At 38.5% G+C, this 24552-nt stretch overlaps 1 protein-coding gene across 2 annotated transcripts in view; it reads left to right on the top strand.

The window, feature by feature from the left end:
- Positions 1 to 24552, top strand: part of cdh8 (cadherin 8) — a 92925-nt gene that overhangs the window by 45848 nt on the left and 22525 nt on the right. For both annotated transcript variants that reach the window (XM_005447734.4, XM_003437576.5), the window contains exons 4-6: positions 16205 to 16324; positions 22455 to 22622; positions 22890 to 23077. In XM_005447734.4, the coding sequence (XP_005447791.1) occupies positions 16205 to 16324; positions 22455 to 22622; positions 22890 to 23077 (476 nt within the window). The remainder of the gene's footprint in view (positions 1 to 16204; positions 16325 to 22454; positions 22623 to 22889; positions 23078 to 24552) is intronic.

The raw sequence follows: 24552 nt of genomic DNA, 5'->3' as shown, positions 1-24552 counted from the left end.
TGTTTTATTCGGCACATAAATTAAAACATTAATTAGAGAAAGGTTTAAAAACACATCTGATCAAATATTCTTAGAAAGAAAATATAACTGTCCCAAAAAGAGGAAAATTTGAATCGGCCAGGTAAGCCTTCAGTTAGTTCATGTGCCTGTTTTTAGTAGACTGTTGCTAGAACTTTAATTCAACATGTCTAACTGGTAGAGTAATACTTTAAATAACACTATAATTACTGTTAATGTAAAGGGGAATAGTTCCATTGTTTGGATCAATCAACTACTTACTGTATCAGCTTATATTCAATCTGTTGTCACTGATGCTGCATTGAAAGCAATAGATGTGATTGTCAAGGAAGATTTGTAGCATGGAGATCAATCTTTAATTAATCTTTAATGGACATGACCTATTTAATGTAAGGGTTTTTTGTGTATGTGTTTTACAACTTTGTTACAACACATCTGCAGAGGCTGGCCTTCTGCTATTGTGTATATCAACTCTAGCGGTACCACACAGGACTTTGGCACAGCCTTGAGTGTGTTATTGCTTTACACAGTACTCAAGCACTTGTAGCCACAGACATGGAACCTCTACAATACTGAAAATGTATATTTAACTTCTTGTACCACAATATTGCAGTGTATTTAAAACTATGAAGGGTTTTTTTTTTTTTTTTTGCCATTTTAGCCTCTTTCTAAATACACTAAAGCCTTGTACTCAGTAACAGAGAACTAACTAATATTAAGCTAAAAAAATATACCTTCAAAAAGTAGTACTGCAAAACAGTGCTTTTTACAGCAACAAATCTTCAAGAAAGCAATAGCATCTTTTGTGTGTGAAAGAGAGAGCGAAAAATAGGGAGACCTGATTAATGATTGATAACATGATGAGTGTATTTCAGAGAAAGACCTGAATAAATTGTAAAACTCAAAATGAGTCCTGTAAGCACCTTGAATGAATTCTGTGTATGGGAGAGATAGCAGGAGTATGATAAATGACTGATCAGATAATCAGCATCTTCTAGATAAAGATAGAATTGAAAAAACTGTACAGCCACACAAAAAGCTGACTGCCCAAAAATGTGTTTTTTTTCTAGACTCCCAAAGAGAGCTGTAGCATAATCAATAAACAAATCAAATAATAATTCAAACAGAAAATGCTGCTATCTGACTTACTAGTAATGCTGGAGGTGACTTCCAACAGGAAATGGTATCAGAAAGGAAAGTTCCTTCATTAGGGGGCTTTTTCCATTAGCTTCTGCAATTTTGTGCAACAATAAACACAGAAAAACAATTTTTACATTAAAACAGACATTTTCAAGTGTCATTTTGCACCCGTTTGTGGTAAATGTTTCATTAAATACAGTTTCTCTGGTTCTCTTTTGGACTATGTCTACTTTGTTACTGACTTTTTTTGCTGTTAAAATATGGTCCTGAGGCCAAATGTGCAGGGGTTTAGAGAAATAATTGGGCACATCACATGTTAAGTTATCCATCCATCCATCCAACCAGATTCTTCAGCTTATTTAGAGTTATGGTGGTCGAGGCTGCCTATCCCAGCTGTAATGGGAAAAGAGACATGGTACAACCCAGACAGGTTGCAAATTTATTACAGGGCTAACACAGAGAGACACGGACAACTTTTCCACATTCACTGTCACATTCACACCCACAACCAATTTAGAATCATCAATAAACCTAACATGCTTGTGCTTGGACTGTGGAAGGAAGCCTGAAGTACCTGAAGAGAAATCACCCAGACATGAAGAAACATGCAGTCCTAACCACTGCACTACTGTGGTATTGATGTAAAGCAAATTTTTTAAAAGAATCATTGCACTATGGTAACTGTTTTTAGATGTAGTTTGGCTCTACCTCATTGGCTATTCCAGCCCGGAAAAAAAAACAAAACAAAACTCAGTGGCATCAACAGTGAATCAACAGGTGTAGCTGACAGTACTAGAATTCATATTTTCATCCGAGATCTGTGAAGTTTGCTGTGGATGCCATCAGGTACATTTATTAAGCAGGTCACATCTTACTGGAAATAGATCTGGTGTAGCTCAGCTGAAACAGTCATTGTCTTACACAGCCAATCATATACTTGCTCACTAATTGCCTACAGGCCCCCTGCTCTGCAGATAACAGACTGAGATGCGACCATTTGCTGCACATTCTCTGCTATGCTGAACTGTACAATATGTTCTTATTTATAATCTTACACAGATTACACGTTCATTTTGGTTTTGATATCTCTTCACTTATAAATGCATAAACACAGTGGGGAAAAATTTATTATTAGCATGTAGATGTAGATTTTCTCCCTTTTTTAAAGTTTAGAGCTGTTAATTCTTCAATATCACACTTCAAAAGTTAATTGTCAGATGTTTTTGATGAAATTCAAATACTTTGTGTATGTGTGTATGTGTGTGTCTGTGCATGTACCATGTTTACATATCTTTGTGGGGACCAGCAGTCCTTATGGGGACAAAATCCTCGTCCCCAAGAGTTTGAAGGCATTTTTTAGGCTCAAAATGCAGTTTTAGTGCCAGAGTTACAATTAGGCTATGGTTAAGTTTAGGCTAAGGGTTAGAGTTAGGCATTCATTTTTGATTGTTAGTGTTAGGATAAGCAGCTAGGGAAAGCATTATGTCAGTTAGATGTCCTCACTAAGATATGAAAACAAGTGTGTGTGTGTGTGTGTGTGTGTGTGTGTGTGTGTGTGTGTACTATCAGCTGTGATAAATACCAGCTGAAAATGACTGAAAGAGACTGTTTGAAGTCATGCTGGTGAGTGGGAGGTCCTCTCTACATTACTGCTATAGCGTGCACACTGAGGATGGTTCCAGATAGCACCTTAAACTTGGCACATGCTTACTCATATCTGCTGAGATGCCAGAAAGCTTTCTACTTCAGTACACAGCCATGGCATGGCTCACCTTTTAATTATTCAAGAAGAATGTTGTGGATTTTTAATGTATTGTTGTAGGGCCTTTTTTGGTGCATTTTTCCTGTGGTGTGTTCAGTCCTCTTTGCTCCTTTGCGTCTATTTCCTGCTGTATCTGGCACTGCGTCCGTCAATCCCACTTACTTTTGTTGCTTCAAAAACAGCAAGGATTTTGCTCACTGGTTTTCCATCAACATAGTGTGTGCAGGTATGTGTGTGTGAGTTAGATTTTGTGTGTGCATGTTTTTTTTTTTTTACATCTAATTTTACAGTGATGAAAAGAAAGAAAAGAATCCCCATACTCTCATCCCTCCATGTCTGCATTATTAATTGTCTGAGCTATCAACTATAGCTATTTGGACCCCGCAGGCACCCAACAGTCAGTACCTAAAATTAAAAGCAGCAATTGCTTCCCAATGAATGCCATAATAACACTCTTTAAAGTTACATTTTGCTCCCACAAAAGAGCGTAGACTTAATTTAACTGCAGAAGAAATAAAGCAGAAACTGCATAAAGAGAGACAAAAAAAAGGTCTTAGCAAAAATCTTTATTAGCTGTTTGTGTGTGTGTGAGTGTTCGTGTGTGTGTGTGTGGCTACAGCTAAGATTTGTGTAGCCTACTGTAGCTTGTAGTAGAGAGGGATTGGTCAATGCAACATAAATGAGGGTGGAACACATTCATCAAGGTGGCAGAGATTTGAGACTAGAGAGTCCCATCCAATCACTGGCAGAGAATAAAGGGGAGAGGCATAAAAGTCTGTACAGCAAGGTCATTTGAAAAAGAAGCTGATAAGACGAAAGGATCAAATCTCCAGTGCGGGCGAGGCCTTACTCTTGATGTCTCTCCCCATTAACTAAAGCCCTGGCTTGGCACATACAGTCGTTGCCACGGCTCAGCTGTCTGATACAATGACGAGAAAGTAAAACATTAAATAAATCAAATAAGTCTTTGCAGTGTTTGTCATCAAAATGTATGTCCCTGAAAATTCATATTTCTGTTTTTATTTTATATTTTTGTTCATGTATGACTTTAAATGATGAATCTTTATTGCGGTTTTTTGCAAAGTGATACAAAATTCCACTTGTGTTACTGTGTGTTTTACCCTCCTGTCTTACTATCACATGGGCTGCTGATTTTTGGCATCAGGCAACCTTGTTGAGCTCTACCTTTTTGTGTTTTGGAGCATTGGCAGCTGTATTGCTCTCAACACTGCAGTATGGATTTAGTCAGTTTGTAGTTTTACCACAGTCACAGTCTGGTGTCCACACGAGTATGCACACGCACACACACACACAGACACACACACGCACAACCAAATACACAGTCAATCCTACAGCAGGTTTGCTATGTCACACTGGGGGCTGCTGTGTAATTGGGTGAATCTGCTCTCCAGCACGCAACAGAGATAGCCCTTTAAAATTTCACTTCACTTCTGGGAGTGTAAACAAACCTTGGGATTACTAGGGGTGTAAATCCACATTCCACCATCTTTTCTTCTGTCATTTCACACCCCCCCCCCCCTTTTGTTTGTTGGCCATGTCCTTTTGAGAGTTTATTGCTGTGCCGGATGTTTGCTCAGTATTTGGAGAGGGTTTCTGTGTGTCTCACTGTGATTTGTGACATGTTAACAAGCATGATAACAAGTCCACGTCTGTGTGCCTATGTTCATTATAGATCTGCATGCGCATCTGTGTCGGCACGAGTCAGTAGGCGTGCACTCTGGGCATGTATTTTAGCATGTCTTATGTGTGGACACTTTATGTGGCTGCGTGCAGCTTTCTGTCTGTGTGTTCTCTGTGATGGATTGCTTGTCAGATGCCAGCATAGCACCGCTCTTACCGGCTGACGGAGACATTAAGTCACCAGTCACGTAGATGTAGTACGTTTCAAGATTCCTCAGGGAAAATGCTTTAACCCTTCCCGCTCCAGGACGACTGTCAGACGACAGTGTATATTACTTAGAAGGTGCTCCCTGCTAAGACCCACAGTATGACTGGATTCAGTTGAGTTCGGTGTCCTAATGGAGTTGTGTGGGAGGTGGAAGACCTCTGTCACACATTACTTTTAGATGGGCCAATTGCAAGAGTTATGGGCTGCAGACTGTGTAGTATGACTGTCTCTCAGAGGCTTGGATTTTTATTTTATTTAATTTACCTCTGCAAGCTGTACGAATAGAAAATATGTAATCGACAGAGAACATCTTCTAGTAGCAGCAGCCTGGGGGAGTCGTTGCTGAGGGAGGGATTTTAATGCTCCCCTCCAGTTCTGTCCTTTGTTTTTAATGCTATATTATTCTCACTGCTGCTGCTCTCCCTAGAATGTGAAAATAACACACTCTGAAGGAATGTGAATGTTCACGCTGGCAACTAAAGCAAATCAATTTTTTTTCATTAGAAATGTCTAAACTAAGTCTATTTATTTGCAAAGGCTATTGTCGATCAGTATACTATCCAGTTTTACAAGGACTTGAGTGTTATTTTATAAACTATTAATGCATACAAAAATCTACTTTTTGAAATATTTATTTTTTGCTTTTAGATTAAATTTAGCCTTTTACTTACTTTTAAGAACATTTGAAAGATTCACCATCATGTGATTGACAGAGGCCTGGTAAGATAATCAAACAGTCTGTGAACTCCCAGTCACTTTTAAATAAATAAATCTGTTGTAATTCTGATCATTATAACTGACCCCCACTTGCTTCAAAACACAGATAAGAGGACAGAAACACACACACACAGACACACGCGCACAAATACACACTCAGAAATATCTCAGTGAAAATAACCCAAACAGTCAGACTTCTTTATCTTTATCTAGACTAGGTCTTCAAAAGCTTGCAAGAAAATGGTTTCAGAGCCTTTAAGCATAACCACAACTGAACATTAAGAGACATAACTCATTGAAGGAAAAAAATTCTCATTTTCAAGTTCCTCTGGCTTGGTAGTGCTTTTTCCTTATATTGACTCAGCAAGTCTTCTTCATGTCTGCATAGCACTGTCTATTTTCTTGCCTGGGTTTCAAGGGAACCTTGCTGAGTTATCTGCTGCTCTTTTTCTCCCCACTGATGTGGCCTGATGTTTTTTAGGAAGATTTGATCCTGAGGACATTTGCTGCTAATGCACTGTGAGGAGCTTGAACTTGATCAGCAGGGAAACCGCACAGTTTGTGTTTGTGTTTAAACAAGAATTTGAAATAGGATGTTAGACTGTGCATAGATATATATAAATATACCATATCCCAATAACTGTGTTATTCTACTGTGGCTTTCAATTGATAGGATGCGTATAATATTGTCCGTGCTACCATGTACAGAATAAATCAGCGTACACACAGGGATTTGTCTTCCCCAAGGTTCTCATGGCCACTGAGCAGCTCAGCTGGAACAGTACAGGGCTACATACACTGTTAAGGGTATTTTGGAACAATGTACACAAGTAATTCATTTCTGATATTAAGTAATAACTTTGATCTTTGGTTTCCGCACTCAGGAGCTGGTGGTAAAAATATTAACCGCAAGTTCATTTCCTACCTCAGTTTTGCATTGTGCTGAAACATGTTTTTTTTTTTTTTTTTTTGTTCCATTGAGGAAGAATAATTCACGTTAAACACCCTCGCCCCTGTGGCAGAGTTCCCAAATTAAGCAACATTTTGTTCATTTACCCATGATAAAGTTGTTCATTAGACAATATACTTTGCCTTATTCTTTGTTATTACCTTGCCATTGTAAATGCCTTGGGAGCAATTAAATATGTGAAGTGCCCAATTTTCCGTCCTCGACTTCCAGTCCTGAACTCTATCTGCATGTTGCACACATTTCCTATGAACTAATTAAAGTGAATCAATGACACAACCCTTTAAAATGGCGGCATATGTCAGGGCCATCAGTGGGGAACAAAAGACCCTCTTAATTATTTTGTTCCTGCCGTTCCTGTAAATGGCTTGTCAAGGCAGCAGACTCAGTAGCCGACTACTTGAAAAGGAGATGTCATGTACACACAGAGACACACGTACCAGCACATAAACACATACACAAACACTGACTCCAGTTTCTCTGTGATGGCTCCCTCTCTGTCTTATAAAAGACTAGTAATTGTACTACAACAATGACAATGTAAGTGCTTAAGTGTAACGGTCCCCTTACTCTTCAAAGGTGCAGCATCCCTTATCCATCATTGGCTCTGGGGAACTATTTCTTGGATGCTGACAACCATATCTTATCTTGAAAAAAAGAAACATCTCCCCCTCACCCCTCAGGGAGAAGACACTCTTCCAGTTTTAGGATACCCAGGTACTTCTAGCTGTCCCGTATATCTGCTATTCTGCCTTCTGGAAACTCCACTCGTTCAGTCCCAATCACTTTCCCTGTGTTTGTAGCCGTTCAGCCAAATCAGAGTGATATCATGATTTCCTCATCATGGATCACCGTGAGCTGATATCTCGTTCACTTTTGGCATACAGGTAAATCTATATCTGTATTCACTCTTAGTGATAAGCTGGCTCAGAGGGCATATGTAGAACAGCAGCAGGGACATTGCTTCACTTTGGTATCTCTACACTTGATGGAGACTTGTGTCATTGCCTTGGAGTTGGCCTCCAGTGTTGCCTTCCACAGTCCTGCTGAGTTTATGATGATACAGCTGGAAACTGTAGTGGCAGCATCACTGTTTTTGGAACGTTAGGTCAGCGTTTGAATCCCAGTCAGGGCATGCACACTAGATACCCAATGCTACCCAATGCTACCCAAGCCTACCGCGGAACATGAGCGAGAGACAAATTAATTATAGCCATTACATTTTTTAAAGAAAAAATCTAGTGCAAGTTGTTCCTTGCTGTTCCTCATTCGTTTAACCCATTCTTCACCTGCATGCTGAAGCCCTGCTGAAACATGCACCTTACCATGAGTATGCATTAGTCCTGTTATAAACACTGATGTGTTACAGGAGACTTTGTTTTCCCCCCTTTTCCCCTGCTTTGCAGTTATTAACCTCACAATCCTGCTTTGTAAAATACTTACATCTGCCTCATATTAATCTAAATCATCTTAGTGAAGATGTCTGGGCTGTAGATGGGTGAAAATGGTGACAAATGAAAGCACAGGAGTTGTGAGGCTGCACTGGTAAATGAGAAAAGTTCTCACGTGCCAGGTGTTTATGAGCATGCTTATTTGTTTAAGGGTTTTTCCTAATGCCCATCTGCATTGTTGCCATAAATGCCCATCTGTAGCCCAGGAATCTCAAAGTGGCTTTGACTACTGTCAGAAAATCAACTGGCAGTGCTCCAAGTATGTCATCTTCTCCTCTGAGAGAATAAATGGACGGGGATGGTTGGATGGATGAAAGGATGCCTCGACACGCTTGTTTTCTCCACCTCGTTACAACCGTTTTCTGTGTTATCAAGAGCTTTGGCCTGCCACACTACAGCACCGCGCTACACTTTGTGTTTGACAATACTCTGCCTCACAGTGCTAATCGCTTCTTAATTCTTGCATTACTCCCCATCCGTGAACATGAATTTCAATTGCATAGGTGGTACTGTCCAAAAATAGTGCTTGCAGCACTGCCTGGAGAGATGGGCTGTCAGTCTACCTGTCTGATCATGAGCTATTATCCTCTCTGCCCACAGACAGGAGGGAGAGCTACACCAGTGTCTATGTGATCATGATCAATACATAATCACTTTCCTGTCACTGCAATGGTGCTATCGGGGGAACGTCCAGCCTCATAGACAAGCCATTTCACAAAAAGGGATTTGGCAGACCATCTTTTTGACCTAGAAAAAGGGTGGGGTGTGTTATAGTGTGTGTGTGTGTGTGTGTGTGTGGTGGGGGGGGGGGGGGGGGGGGGGGGGGGGGGCTGGATTCATTTAATCAGTAAGTACTATGTAGTAAGTACCAGTAAGATTATTGCATGGTCAGTATGCTTGGATAAATTGCACAAGTTTCCATGTCCTGTGATGCTTATGAGACTTTAAACATAGTTTCTGACAAAGACAGCGTCAATAAAGATATTTACAGCTACAGTACACATGTTAACAATTGTCACCAGTTGCTCCATTTGGACCTTCTCTGTTTCTTAATAGATTTGAATTCATTTAATCTGCACTCCACAGCTGAAAGTGTATTGCAGATAGTAATGAAATAATCCCTGGCAGCAAGCTGGAAAAAAAAGAAATTTCTGTGAAGATTTTTCCAGTACACTGTCAAATTGACCTTAGGACATGATATATCATAATACCAGTTAGACTCAAAAGTCCCTCTGGATTTCAGACAGATTATCTACTATTTACTAACTATTATAATATTGAAATTTATGAAAAACTAACACATTGTCATATAGCTGAGAGAAACAAAGGGATTTAAAACATGATGTAAGATTCAGAAAATATTTTGTAAATAGTATCTCATTCTTGTTTGGACACACACACACACACACACACACACACACACACACACATATATATATCTATATCCATATATATATGGATATATATATACATATATATATATAAAACGTAACTAAATCAGTATATATACTGATCTATATCTATCTATCTATCTATCTATCTATCTATATCTATATATATAAACACCCAGCACGCCCCTGCGGGCGGTTTATCCTTCAAGCTCGGGTCCTCTACCAGAGGCCTGGGAGCTTGAGGGTCCTGCGCAGTATCTTAGCTGTTCCCAGGACTGCGCTCTTCTGGACAGAGATCTCCGATGTTGTTCCCGGGATCTGCTGGAGCCACTCGCCTAGCTTGGGAGTCACCGCACCTAGTGCTCCGATTACCACGGGGACCACAGTTACCTTCACCCTCCACATCCTCTCGAGCTCTTCTCTGAGCCCTTGGTATTTCTCCAGCTTCTCGTGTTCCTTCTTCCTGATATTGCTGTCATTCGGAACCGCTACATCGATCACTACAGCCGTCTTCTTCTGTTTGTCTACCACCACTATGTCCGGTTGGTTAGCCACCACCATTTTGTCCGTCTGTATCTGGAAGTCCCACAGGGACTTCCAGATACATATATATATATATATATATATATGTATATATATATATATACATATATATATATATATATGTATATATATATATAGTTACGTGATTATATTACTTAAATCACTTACATTTTATTTTGGCACTGTCCAGAGCATCACATTGCTTAGATTCTGTGCTGGTACAGCTGGCATCAATCTGCTGATGTAAGTATACTGGGTGTAATGATAAATACAACGGCACTTTTCACATTTTCCTCTATTACATTTTTCTTAATCGTGTACACTGAAGTGACTGATAGTTTTACTTGCTTCAAACATACAATACAGTAAAATATAGGCAAAAACCATACATCAGTAGTTGTTTTTCAGATGAGAAGATGAATGCATGTCCATTATTCAATCTTGTTTAAGTTCTACTTTGCTCCACTATGGTCACCACCTGATTGGCAGCTTTGAGTTTGTGCTTTTTGATGCTGGGCCAGATTTATTTATTCATTGACTGATTTAGTTTCATTTTGATAAAATTAGTTAGTTGAGCAGATAGTTAAAGAAAATCTGACAGCTTTATAGCAAACACACTATGGCCATTAGGAGCTAACAAAATTTTTGTTACTAAATTTTCAAATATGACTTTTTAATTTTTCTCCTCTGAAAAAGGTTGTTTTAATAGAATCTATTTTGTTTTATCAACTTTTTCCTCAAAGAAAATATTGTAATATCAGTGTCTAATCTGCATATTAAGCAACAAGCTATTTAATCTTCTGTGCACTTATGTGTACACCGCTCATCTTCTTTTCTGTCTATCCATCCTGGTTTCTCTCTCTCTCTCTTTCAACACCCACAGTGTAAAGCCAGTCAGACATAAACAGTATTGTTTTACCCGGGTAGGGCTCACAGCAGGGCACTGTTAGCCCCACGCCTCATGCAGCCCACAGCTCTCCCCATGCTTCAGTGATATCCCTTCTCCATGGCTCAGTGGCTGCATACATATGAATGCCCCCTGTCTTCTACCCTTCACGGTTCTGAGCTGGTCCAAGCTGAGAAGAGCTGAGATGTTACACAGCTGCCATGCTTGTTGGACAGACAGTTGTGGAGGAGAATTGTAGCATTCCAGTGCTAGTAAATGAACTGTAATGACACATTCTTTGGAGTGATTATAGGTGTGATGGTACTTGAACTCAGGAGTGCTTTCCTGCGGTGCGATTTGCTGAATTGTACTAAGCATGCTGAGGGTGAATTTGGGGCAATAAAGGAAAAAGAGGAGTTTATGTTCCTGGCATATCAGTTAGAAAATGCAACCAGTATGTGTATGCAGTAAACATTATAATGAAGACTTAGTGCAGTGTCAGAAACTGGGCAAAGGTTTTTGTAGAGCAGCTGATCCTACAGTATATCCTAGCTGTGGAAAATGAGCATAATAATGGAACTTTCACATTTCTGGACACTTAATAATGCTTTCTTTATGACAGAAATCTTGTGGTTTAAAAGTGAAGATTCTGCTGACAGGTAAATGTGTAAAATAAAAATCTTGATTTGAAGATAAAGCTCCAGAAGATTGTAATGCTAAAACTTTCTTTTTTCCTTGTTCTGCACATCAGGTTTTACTACTTTGGTCTGTTTGATTATACTTATATTTCTTCTAAGGAAATAAGCAGATTATACAGATCAAGCTGTGTTACAGTACAATGTTTTATTGAAAATAAGCCGCAGCGTCCTTCCGCAGCCATTGTGTGTCACACCGGGCTGCATCTCCCAATTTATCCCCTCTCTGGTTCAAGAAAGATTCCTATTGATTTCCTATCACAGAGCCAGTGTACAGAGTAAATAGGAAGTGTGAGCCCTATTATTTCTGTCGCTTGGTAAAACATAAGGATAGACCCCCGTGTCTTTATCACGAGGAACCTTTTAGCCACCACATGCCCTTCAACCAAAACACTACGGCTGTAAATTTTCACACACTGTACAGTAATGATGTCCTTTGAGAATGAGTTTGTGTTTAAATTATTGGTGTGGTATTAAATCCTGTGAACTTCAGAACATGATTAATGAGATTACACTTAACGTGGGAAAACACCCGTAAACGCAGGCTGTATTTTCATACAGGCTTAATGTGCATTCCCCTGCGGGCCACTGCCCAAACCAATAGAGGGAGATTTGCTTTCCCAGGGGAAGCTTCTGTGCACTCTTTCTGTGTCTTTGCATGTGCTAAGCAGTAAGAAACAGGTGAGACAAATCCCTTTAGACACCAAATATTGCAATTACACATTTCTTCCATATATGTAACAGGTCTGACCAAGAATATGCAACACTTTTGAGGAAGAAAGGTGTGCAAGACATTCCACTGAATAGTTTTCATATTCCATTGTAGGCTTTTTACATCCTTAATCCGTTCCTGCATGTTTTTTGTTTTTAGCAACCATTCATATTTTTCATCCCTGGACATTTATACTGTAGGTGTTGTGTTGCTATTATTGTAGTCGCCACAATGCTACAGGCTTCAAATAAAAGCCAGAGACAATATTCCTCCTACAATTGAGTTTCTGTGCCCATTGCCTGGCCTACAGCTGCATCCATTTCTGCAGTGTCCCTGAATTCTCTGTGCATTATCAAGGGGAAGGACGAGCTAATCTGCACTGATTTGAAACAGGACCAAAACACTGGCTTTCCTAATCCCTCATTTTTTTATCAGGGGTAGTGAGGAGCATTTTACCCCTGTGGGAGGGAAAGAAAGAGGGAGCTATTTCATGCCTCACTGGTTCCACTGTTTTTATGAAGATTTTTTTCCTACCCCTACTTCCCTACTTCAATCCATAGTGTAACTGAATTTCTAAAGCCTGTTTGCAATAGTCAGACACCTTTTAGAAGTACGAAGGTACTTTTCATAATTAGGGATGTGTAGATGGCTGCCTCCTCCCTCTGTAGTAGTAGTAATTTAACTTTAAGGCAGATAAGGCTCTGTATCTCTGAAAAAGGGAGGTGCAATTTCCTTGCTGTCTTTCATTTTATTCATTTGACAATTGGCAAACACCTATGGCACACAGGATATAATTTGCTTCCTGAAAATACTGCATGAGTGCTCCAATTTGGATTAATGCACACATCTGTGAGATATAATTCAAATAATTATGTTTCCTTAAATTCTGTCAACCAATTTATGTAATACTTTATTCACTTATGTAGCACGTTTGTTGGAAATTTCCACTTTACATCAGGTGCTCTGGCAGGCCTGTCAGTTGTAGACATGGAGGCCCTCATACTGATCATACTGACTCTTCTTCAGCGCACATGCAGTTTCTGTTGAGTAGAGTTAGCAGCATTAATAGATACTGAAATGTGAGAAATGCCCTGTTTCTATTTAACGTAGACTGAGAACAGTTCATGTGAATGACAGTTTCAGCAGATTAAAGCAATGCATCTATTTAAGTGTATTAGCAGCTGAAGCTCAAGTTGCGCTGGGTGTTGTTGTTTTTTTGTTTTGGTTCTTTTCTTCTTCTTTTTTTTTTTGCCAGTGCTAGTGCAGCGAGCAGAAACACAGAAAAAGAGTTCATTGATCTGCTATGATCTAAACACTGCAAAAGGCATGGGGTGTAACAAGCTCAGGAAATTTACAAGGTAAGCCTTGGCAACACAACAGCACGGGTCATCATAAGACTATGAATTACTGGAACACCTCAGTCTCAGAGGACCACTTGAGGTTCTCTCACTGTGAAATAATTGGGTTGCAACAGTGAAACTGCTACACCAGTTAGAGTGCAAAGGTGGCTTTTGCTTTGTTTTGCTGTTACAAGACCGCAGACACGGCTGTGACTATTAATCAGCAGGTGACACGTGTAGCTGACGGCATAAAATGGGCGATAAGATCAAAAACTGCACCACATGGATGTGAAAATCATCTTATTTGTAATTTTTTAACCCATTTTCTTTTGCAGTTAGTAAACACTACTGAAGCTATTTGATCTGAATATTAAACGTATATTTTCAGATTGTTTGAATTCTTTTTGGTTAGAAGTAGTAAGTCATTACTGTGGTGCACACTGGTGAGCAGGCTTGATGAAAATTGTTTCGGTGGTTGTAAAAGTAGCAGAAGATGATACACCAACAGAATACAGATGTCTGATTTGTGGGTTACACTTTGTAAACTATGGAACAACTGCTCATATCACATCTGGCACATTTATTTTATTTTTTTATTTATTTTTCATTATTTACTCCATAGCTGGAGCATCTGAATCAGAGTTCTGGAGCCAGAGCACTTAACTTGCCACAGGTCTTTGCGCAACAAGCATTTTCAGTTGCAGTGGACAGATTTAGGTGCCTATGGCAGGACCTCCGCCGTCTGCGACTGGGGACATCTCACTTTGTTGTCAGAACACCTCTAAACATCTTTCACAGAAACAATTACCATACCATCTGTAGCTTTCTGCCAGCATGTTGCTCACTGTCAGCATGTCGGCTTCTTTTCTCTTCTTTCTTCTCAGATGCTCTCCCTCACCCTGTGACTCATGAGGAGCTAGGTCACTTTGGATTAAAATGGGTGATTTTAATTACGTGAATTGCCTCTTTATATTAAGATTTTCAGTGCTCTTTTTGTCCCGATACCTTTTAATGGACAGGTGAATGGTGGATTGAATTGCCACTAACGTATTTCCTGATTTGAGCATTTGACTGACTTGGAATATTGATGAAAGTCCTTGGATACATTTTACTTATAAAGACCTTATAAAGCTGGCGTAAAAAAAAAAGTTTATTTATGTTTGAATACTGATGGTATGAAGGTCATTCTTAATTGCTGTAATTGATAAAGAATGCTTGATATCCCGTGAGAATTTAAAAATACATGAGCCAACACTTACACCAACACAGCCTTTAATTTAATTTTAAACTTAAAAACTTTTATTTGACAAACTAAACTTAATAAACAAACTACTTTAATAGAAGGAGAAGTGTTTTCTTTGTGGTTACATCCAAATATCAAATAACCATCAACAGAGTGATTTCAGGTACACGATACTTATGCTGTCTGCTGTTCTGAAAGATCAAAAGCTGTGAAAAAAGTAGCCTAATTTGCCAATATATGTCTGTGATTGCTTTGCCTGCTATATTAATATCTAACACACTAATATCTGTCACACTGACACACTAGATAGAATAGAATAGAATAGAATAGAATAGAATAGAATAGAATTCAACTTTATTGTCATTGCACATGTCACAGGAACAGGGCAACGAAATGCAGTTTGCATCCATCCAGAAGTGCTTTAGCCATGATATAGGTATATTACAATGATGCCACCGAAAGGACAATTAATTAACAATTAAATAACTTCTTTGCATACTTAACTGAAACTTTCATTATAAAATCTTTTGAGAGCCATATTCATGCCATTTTCATGCCATATTTACCACAAGTCAGCTGACACTCCTGAACTATAAATTAAAGATATGCATCAACACATTACCAAAGCAATGTTTAACTACTTAGGTCTCCATCACAAAGTAACCCAACTGGCAACCTCTGGTCAAAACAGAAAAATGTTTCTGTTTGGCAAGTAGTTGCTGGAGGTTCCTGGTTGTTGCCATGTGAAATCGCCCACAAATTGGGTGCTGCACCAAACACTTCCTTATGATTGCTTTTACTGCTAACAGATTGCTGCGGTTACCCATAGTTTGAATGGAATACACTGACACGTCTGCACACACTCATCAAATCCGGCAAGAGAATGTTTGCTTCCAAAGCAGGAATTTCACACTTTAAAATGTATCGGTCGCAGTAGTAAGACAGAACAAATGTTCTTATTTCCAGTTTGTATTGCAGTTTTCAATACTTGGCCAGTAGTGCCTGCAGACAAGTCAGTGTTTTTCATGTAAATTTTCCATGTAAATGACCACTTCAGAAACCAGCTACAATGACCAATTTATGACCAATTTTATGACAACAAGCAACCTCAACTAGGCTCAACTAGGCTAATGTTTGCAGAATACACACTTATATCTTGCAAAAGGTGGTTACTAGGATTGTTCTCTAGGCCTCCACGAATGGGCCTTTAGTAATTGATTTTACAGCAACTGTCAGCAACCTCTGGCAACCACTTGCATTCACGAGGCTGGTCTCTAGGCCTGTGTGATTGGGGCCTTACGTGGCACAAGATGGGATAAATGGGACTAGAGTCTCATCTGGATTCACTCAGCACTTAGCATTTTAGTTTACAGAGACATGGAGATCATTTCCTGTAGGGATGTTTATACGTTTGTCTTTCTGCACCACAGGTACCTCAGTTATCACAGTAACAGCTACAGATGCCGATGATCCAGTGTACGGAAACAGCGCTAAACTAGTCTACAGCATACTGGAGGGACAACCATATTTCTCTGTTGACCCCAACTCAGGTAAGTCTAATTTCTTTATAATCGCTGAATTTTAAGCTTAAGCTAAAGTATTAGTTTGATTAAATACTCCACTGCGTTCATGAAGGAAAAGCTGATTGAACCTCAGATTCCAAGTCTTGTGTGAGGTAACAATCATGTGGGTTAAAAAATTCATACATTTAAAATATTTGCACATGCAAACTAAGAAAATTTATTTTCAAATTTGGTAGTATGTTTTTAGGAGCCATCTGTGCAGGATGACATTTAATTGCATATTAAGTAAAAAAGCAAAAGAAAAAAAGGGAAACATGCAATAGTTTATAGGTCTCATGTAATCACAGTGATTTTAAATAAGGAGAAAAAGATGGAGGGCACCTTTATGGGGCAGGCAAAGCCCTTTGTGCTGTTATTCATTGTTTGCTTGACAAAGCCTGACGAAGATTTCTGTGAGATCAAAACGTGGCTTCATTAAATTTAATGGGAGCTAATACAATGTGCAAGTCCTTTGTCTGCTTCTAACCAATGGAGAGCATAATGTATTACAAAATGCAATGAATGAACACGGCGTTCATAACGGGACAAAAAGGAAAGAAATAGGTTTTACAGAGAGATGGTGATTACATCTAAGGATTATTTCACAAGTCTTTTTCTTCTAGACAGGGCCATGCACATCAGGCCAGAACCTTTTAGTATTTAAACACTGTCCTTTTTCATTACCTGCTTTGAGTTAGATAAATGAGCTTACAATGTCATCTCAGGTCAAGTTGTGGTCTATCACTATGTGGACAAGTCTCTGGTTAAGTATGTCCAAATGGCAGGAATAACTTTACCAAGGTCAAGCTTATACATAAATGCAAGTATTTTAAGGACACACCTGAACTATAAGGACTGCTTTAAGCTTTATGGACCCAACTCTGTATCTGATCAGCTATCAAAAAGTTTGAAAGTTTAAACAGTAACTGAAACATTTTGAAAGTTATCTCACTAAACAGCTGATTTTAGAGGTTTTAGGGTTACGCAGCACAAATTGCATTAATACCTGACTGGATTTTTAAGCCCTTTGCAGTCACTACAAGGCTTAATTGCTTTCCCATTTAAACTCACTATAATAAAACACTGATGCATACTATGAGTTGATACTGAACCCACTGCAAACCAGTGGCTGACTTGAAGTGGAGTTTTTGCAGTAAGATCCATTCATGATATGAAACACTGTGAGGAACCTCCCCTCCATTGTGTTATTTAGGCTGTATACTTATCCAATCTGAATTATATTTTAATGGAAGTTTAGTTTGGAACCGCTCATTTCCAATGTAGTCGACTTTCTGGTACCTCATATATATGTGCTGCCAATACTTGGGATTCAAATACAAAATAAATACTAACAGAAGAGCTGAGAGTGAGATCCTGCTTTTAAAACTGCTAGCAGGTGCTACAGGTTGTACAAATTCCAACAGGTGGAGATGCAACAGCTTCCCCACCTGCTTGCCCACCTGAGGTGATAGCAGTCTGTTCCATTGCATTTATACATAAAGTGCAAACACTTTCTGAAAGGACTAAAAGAGGATATAGTCTGACACTTAACTATTATAACAAATGCTGTATGTCTGCATTATCATGCAACTTCAACTGGCTGTAAGGGACAAAATTACATGTCTGTAAAAAGGCAGCCTGACAATATTATAGCTTGAAAAGTTGTGTAAAAACATCAGTTCTGCAGGTAACTCAGACCATCTGTTTTTTTTATGCTTGTAGATTATTGCTGCATGGGGCTGCTGTTAAATGTGGCTTCCTGGCTCACTCCCTTTTGCTACAATTCCCCTCACAGCTGTTCATTCATGTACATTTATGTTTCAATATTCATACCATACGCAGTGGCAAACATGTCTTTTTCTGGGAGCACTGTAACTGTTCCAAGGGGTGTACAGATTTGATTGAAACAATAGATATGAATTTAATGGAGCAACTTGATAGAAATGAATGAAACACAAATACAGTCCACACACACTGGTTCATAAAATATTGCTTGACATATCATTTTGATTTAACAAAAAGACTATCCAAGTATGCAAAAATATTTTTATGAAATAAAAATAAAATATTGTATATTGGCAGTATTAATTAAAGGGGATCTTTATAATGAATTAACTAACCATGGCGTTTGTACTCAGTCACTCGGGATGGCACTGAACAATACTGAATGGACCTTATACATTCATAGCCTTTTATAAAAGGAAGGATAGAATTTGCATGCATTTTCAATTCAATTCAATTTAATTTCATTTATACAGCACCAAATCACAACAACAGTTCCCTCAAGGTCCTTAATATTGTAAGGAACAGATCCTACAATATTAATAAGAAAACAGAGAAAACCCCAACAATCATATGACCCCCTATCAGCAAGTGCTTTGGCCACAGTGGGAATGTATGTGGCTAAAGATAATGGATAAATCAAGCAACGAGGTTTAACTTGGATAAGTAATGTCAACTCATTTGAACAGTGAACAGTACTGTACAGTTCCACAACGAGTTGCGTGGAATTCATTATTGAAACCCAAATGAGATTTACATGAGGAGAGCTTTGCATCAGTGAGATGCATGTTTCGCTCAGCTGACTTCAAGTCCTAAGTACTAAATGGGCCAGTACTTCTATGATGCTGTGGTCCATAACATCACTGGGTTATGAATTCCAATGGCAATGATAATAATTACTTCTTCCTTTCACATGGCAGACTCTTCAGCAGCGTCATGATGCATAAAGTTATCTGAAAACATATTCTAGATTGGATCTTTAATTGCTTTTTCAGCTGACTTTTTAACATGTGTCTGTAAGCAATATGATTAAATAATGGTGAAATTACATTAATAAGAAATGAGATGGAAATCGACGGCTCACAATTTGGAAAACAACACACAATAAACAAGCTTCAAGAAAGGAGGACTCAAAATTTATGTACATAATTAGAATGAACATTCATAAGTTCAACACATAAAAACCGGGCTTGTCCTCACTGGTATAGGTGTCGTAATCTCGAAGCCTCTACAGCCGGAACGTGGCTGTTGAGAAGGGGCTGAATGGACAGTTTAAGGATTAGCATTCATGCTTTGTGTGATCACTGTGCACGTGCAGATGGCTCATTCAAGTGAGCCAGATGTTTTAATGAATGTTAATGAAAAATAAAAGGTAAGGGGAAAACAACCATTAGAATGCATTTGACACTTACAACACCACACTGGAAATGAAAAGCATTCAATAAATAAATAAACATCATGCCCCAATTCATCACTTGGTTAATGGTCGATGAAAAAAAAAAAAAAAAGTTGAAACAAATATCTATGGAAATGAGTGTTTGTCTATCTTCCCTTTTCAGTGATTAGGAATTAATTTGAATAATTAACGATGATCAACAGAGATGACGGTGTTGCTTGTAGCAGGATGACGGAAGTGTGTTTGTGTGTGTTTGTGTGTGTGTGTGGAGGAAAAGTAACTTGTTTGTGTAGCTCTTTTTCCTTATTGATTTGTTTGTTTGCATTTCGGGTGGTAGGTCTACCTTGTTATTGCGCATCAGAGCTCAGAGCTAAAATTAGAGAGAAGTAATTTAAAATCCTATTTCTCTATATAATATCTGCCTATTCATTAAAACTGCAATGACTTGGTGATGCTTATGAAATGCTGGTTTTACACGCTTCATCTTTGAGGCCATCTTAGGGTGTTCCATGGACACCCTAAGAGAGAGTATATACATGTAATACAAGAGCTGTGTTGTTGTGATATTATTTGAAAGAATAATTACAGAAAATCTATTTGAAATTTTTTTTTTAAAAAGTAACACAAGTGTGTCCTTGGTGTAATCATCTATAGCTCTATTCATATCATTCTACTTCACTGATTTAAAAAAAAAAGGATTCTCTAATGTTTTCAAGCTTATTTTGTTGACGTGACACTACATGCTGTTTATTAAATGTGCAAACATATAGAAGTTTGGTTTTACCCAAGATGGTTGCTCAATAATTTTATACATAGCATGTTTGTAACCAGTATGTAACAAAAATAATAAACAATGGCCAAATCAGAAGACTTCAGGAACGTCAGGAGCCAAGAGGACGGGCAGCCACAATGAAAACACAACCGCATAAACGATGAAGCAATGCTTAAGTTGTGTTAGAAAGTTTTTGTGCACTGTATTACAACTAACAACAATACCCAAAATAGTGTGTGCACACAGAAACCCAAAAAAAAGAAAGAAAAGAAAGTTAGACCAGGATCTCTTAAATTGTCAGTGTGATCCAGTTCAGGCCTGTTAGGTGATCTGGGCAGTTTATTGGTGTGAGCTCAATCCGATGATCCATGTATGATTTGCACAGTTTGTCCTACCACAATTCAGGCAACCAGACTGCAAGATTCAGTTCCATATGGGCTGTGGCTTGCCATCCATTGCAATGGAAGATCATTCTTCTTCTATGGATTTTCCAGAAGGTCTGTAATTCGAAGCTCTCTGTAGAGTCTCAGCTTGATCTCAAAATCAAAAAACCTGACCTAAGAGTGAGGTCAGAGTTACTCCAAATGAACATTGTACACACTTAACAATTATCCATAAACATTTCTGCTTAAGGAACAAAGCATGAACAAAATCTGTTTCAAATTCAAGTTCTGTTTGCGTTATTCAACTATCAAATTCAATGCTGTGATTGCAGCCATTCCCCAACTCTCTGTGAATGGTACTCATGGCCATTGATCAGTGTTCTTTGATCAGTGGGTCTTGGTCACTGGTTGTTGATCAATGGTCATGAGAATTTGCATAATTATGATTAAGGAACTGACCTCCCAGCCCATTGTTCCTTCAGTGGGCTGGGTTCAGTCATTATGCAAATGTTATGTTTATAAGACTGGGGAAACCTGCAGTCAGCTGAGACTGAAGAAGTCACTTGGATGAGTGACTTCATCAAGACATCACATCAAGACAAGACATCACATTTGGTGGACAGAAAAATCTCGTTCAAGGTTAGGACATGGGAGTAGTAATCAATTACCCCAGTGTTATCAACTGGTCCAAGTCACATTGGTCTTTTCACCCCACAGTCACTAAATGCATTTTTTTCTTGAGAAAATAATAAATAATAATATATATTTTTTTTAACCTTTATTTAACCAGGAAGATCCCATTGAGATTAAAAACCTCTTTTTCAAGGGAGACCTGGCCAAGATAGGCAGCAGCAAGTGTCTCACAGTTACGGAAATTACTCAATTAAACACAGGCAGCAACAACACAATAATAACACAATAATAACATAGTTGAAAAAGACTTCCTTTAATAAATTACTCGAACAACAAGGGCATTCGTTCTTTTCAGTACAGTCTTAATGAAGAGGTGTACAACTCTTGTCCTTCATTTTCTCTTTTTGTTTAAATCACCTGTGTCGTGTGTGACCTCCAAAAGCACAACTGAGCCTGAAATTTCTCTGAGGAAAAATCTATCTGAAGAATAAAATGCAGACACAGACAACATTCTAACCCCTCCCATGTTTCCCATCATAGCCAAGCATATTATCATTGTCTGAGGCAGCTCAGGACCAAGGCAGGGTGTCATGCCAAAGCCTGGCTTTTATGAGGGGTTTTATATTCATTTGATGATCCTGCGGGCCTCTGTTTCCTGAGTGGATTATCCGTATATGCCGGTGCTGAGCCCTTTTTATATTCAGTGCTGTGGCAGAGTCAATAAGGTCCATTCTGCATACAATATTCAAGATTATACAAGACAGACAGCATAATTCACACTCAATCAGAATACAAATGACTTCAGACGGTGGAACAACACATTCAAAAACAAACACAGCTGATTCTCAGTGCTGCGACTGGCTCAGTCGTGGGCACCTTACTACATTCACTCAGACTGTGCTTTTTCTGAGACTAAGTCCGCAGGGAAATCTTTACCCCTGCTTGGTATGGGGTTCATGTTTAGTAAGGTCATGGTCTAAAATAATGCATGTTATAAACTGGGGAATAATGTGAGCATGAAGGTGACTGAATGCCTTCTTTTCCTTTAGCTTTCTTACGTTTACTCACATGAGCATCATTACAATTATGTGCAGAGTATATCAGTCATATTTATAAATGTATGAATGTGTTATGAACTGTTTCCACCTCCAGCAACCATAAGAATTGCTCTGCATGGGATGGATCGTGAGATGAGAGAGGATTATCAGGTGGTCATTCAAGCTAAAGACATGGGAGGTCACATGGGTGGTTTGTCTGGAACTACTACTGTCAGCATCACACTACAAGACATCAATGACAATCCACCAAAGTTCTCTAAAAGTAAGTAACTTCATAACCTTACCCATCCCAAATTGAATAAAGAGGGAAAAGAAATTACTGCCGCTCTAAATGAGTATTTCTCTGATTGGTAATAATTAGGAAAAATAAATGTTATTTTGTAAATTTCATCAAACGTGCTCCTCGGAAACTAATTCCTCTTACTGTGAAATGTCTAATGATGATGCAGTAGCGTAATATGCTTCTGTAATTGTGCTTAATTTGATCAACGTTTCTAGAAACCAAAAAGCTGTGTCTGTTCATCCTCAGGTTTGTATGAGTTTGTGATCCCTGAAGACCTACCATTAGGGAAAGAGGGTGGCAAGGTGAAAGCAAATGACCGTGACATCGGTGAGAATGCCAAGTCGACGTACAGCATCATTGAAGGAGACGACCAAGGCGTGTTTGAGATTATCACAAACGCAACGACACAAGAAGGGATTCTACAGCTCAGAAAAGTAAGACCCGCATGATGTCAGGATAAGAGCTAATTGGCTTTTTTCTGTCTCTTTCTTTTCTGTTTCTATAATCAATTTAAGTAAATCAGTTATTTTACTTCCCATACATATAAGTCAATACAGGATAAAGATTGATGTTTAAATCCCCTTCTCAGTAGGTCTCGCTCTTCTGTACTTCTTCTAGTGATTTTTTTTTTTCATATATACGCTTTTAGATAAGGCAGTACTCAACAGTACACCATCAAATATTAAACACTGAAGCCTGCTCTCTGAGTAGCTTGGAGGCTAAAGGAGCACTTTTTTAATACATGTCTAAAACCTACTTTTCTTTTATTCAGAAAAATCTATGAAAGAAGATAAATAGCAAATAGTAGGAATAAGTTTAAAGGTAATTTTTAACAATATTGCTTTTGCCAGAAGTAATGCAGACTGCGTGTGAATGGACATTAAGTTGGAGAATACATTGGACTAAGAGTTGAGAGAAGACACTTTTATTTTGCATTACAGTCCATTTAGCTGTATTTTTCTTAGCTCAAGGTAAACTGGTACATATTGTAAATTTGTTCTGCCCACATTCAAAGTTTGCTCAAATTCAGTTTTGCTGGCATCATCACCATAACAGCAGATGGACTGAACACAAAGCTGCAGTGTGAAAGTTTGGCCCCAAAGCAACTTTAGTAAAACAGTTGCTTGTTAATCGCCTTGCTCAAAGGTACAGTTGCAATATTTTAGAGAAGAAAAGACAATACTCACTGTTCATCAAGATGTTTTCAGATGTATGGTTTTGAGAAAAATCAAAGAATATTATTTCTGTCACAAAACATAACCTTTCACCTCGAGGCACTACATCAGGCCAACAGTACAGCATATAAGACACATCCTTTGGTGCTAGTAGAACAAGTATCCTAGAACCCCAGCAATTTTCACACAGTATTATACATTATTATACATTTTTATCCACGGAATATGAATATTTCCTCCAGGTTCAGACCTTGAGAAGTGTAGATGTCATCACTTGCCTGTAAACACTTAGAGCATCCCCTCCCATACTGTGCTTAATACAGAAGTATACTAAATTCAAATTTGAAAAGTACAATGCATTTTAATAACCTGCAGGAAAATCTGGATGCACCTGTATCACAAGGACATCTGTAGAAAATCAAACTGAGATTTCAACAATATCAAACATACAACGGCACATGCTATTTATATATCTATTATATATGTATGTATTCTATATATTCAAAGTCCACAGAAGCTCAGCTTGGTAGAAGATATTTACATAGACTGAATCATACACATGATTGATGGAGGGGGTTTTTAAGTCTTAAGCTATGGTTGGTTCAGTGTCTGCTGAAGACAACATATCAGTCAAATGCACAAAGCTTTTGCGTTATGATGTAAAATGACATTACCCCAAGGACATGTGGTGTGACTTTGTCAAAGAGTGAACAATGAACTGTGTGGGGGGTGGA

This window comes from Oreochromis niloticus, linkage group LG1, assembly GCF_001858045.2.
Source record: "Oreochromis niloticus isolate F11D_XX linkage group LG1, O_niloticus_UMD_NMBU, whole genome shotgun sequence".
Lineage (NCBI taxonomy): Eukaryota > Metazoa > Chordata > Actinopteri > Cichliformes > Cichlidae > Oreochromis > Oreochromis niloticus.
The sequence above is the reverse complement of the archived record's forward strand: the minus strand, read 5'-3'. Positions and strand labels throughout refer to the sequence as shown.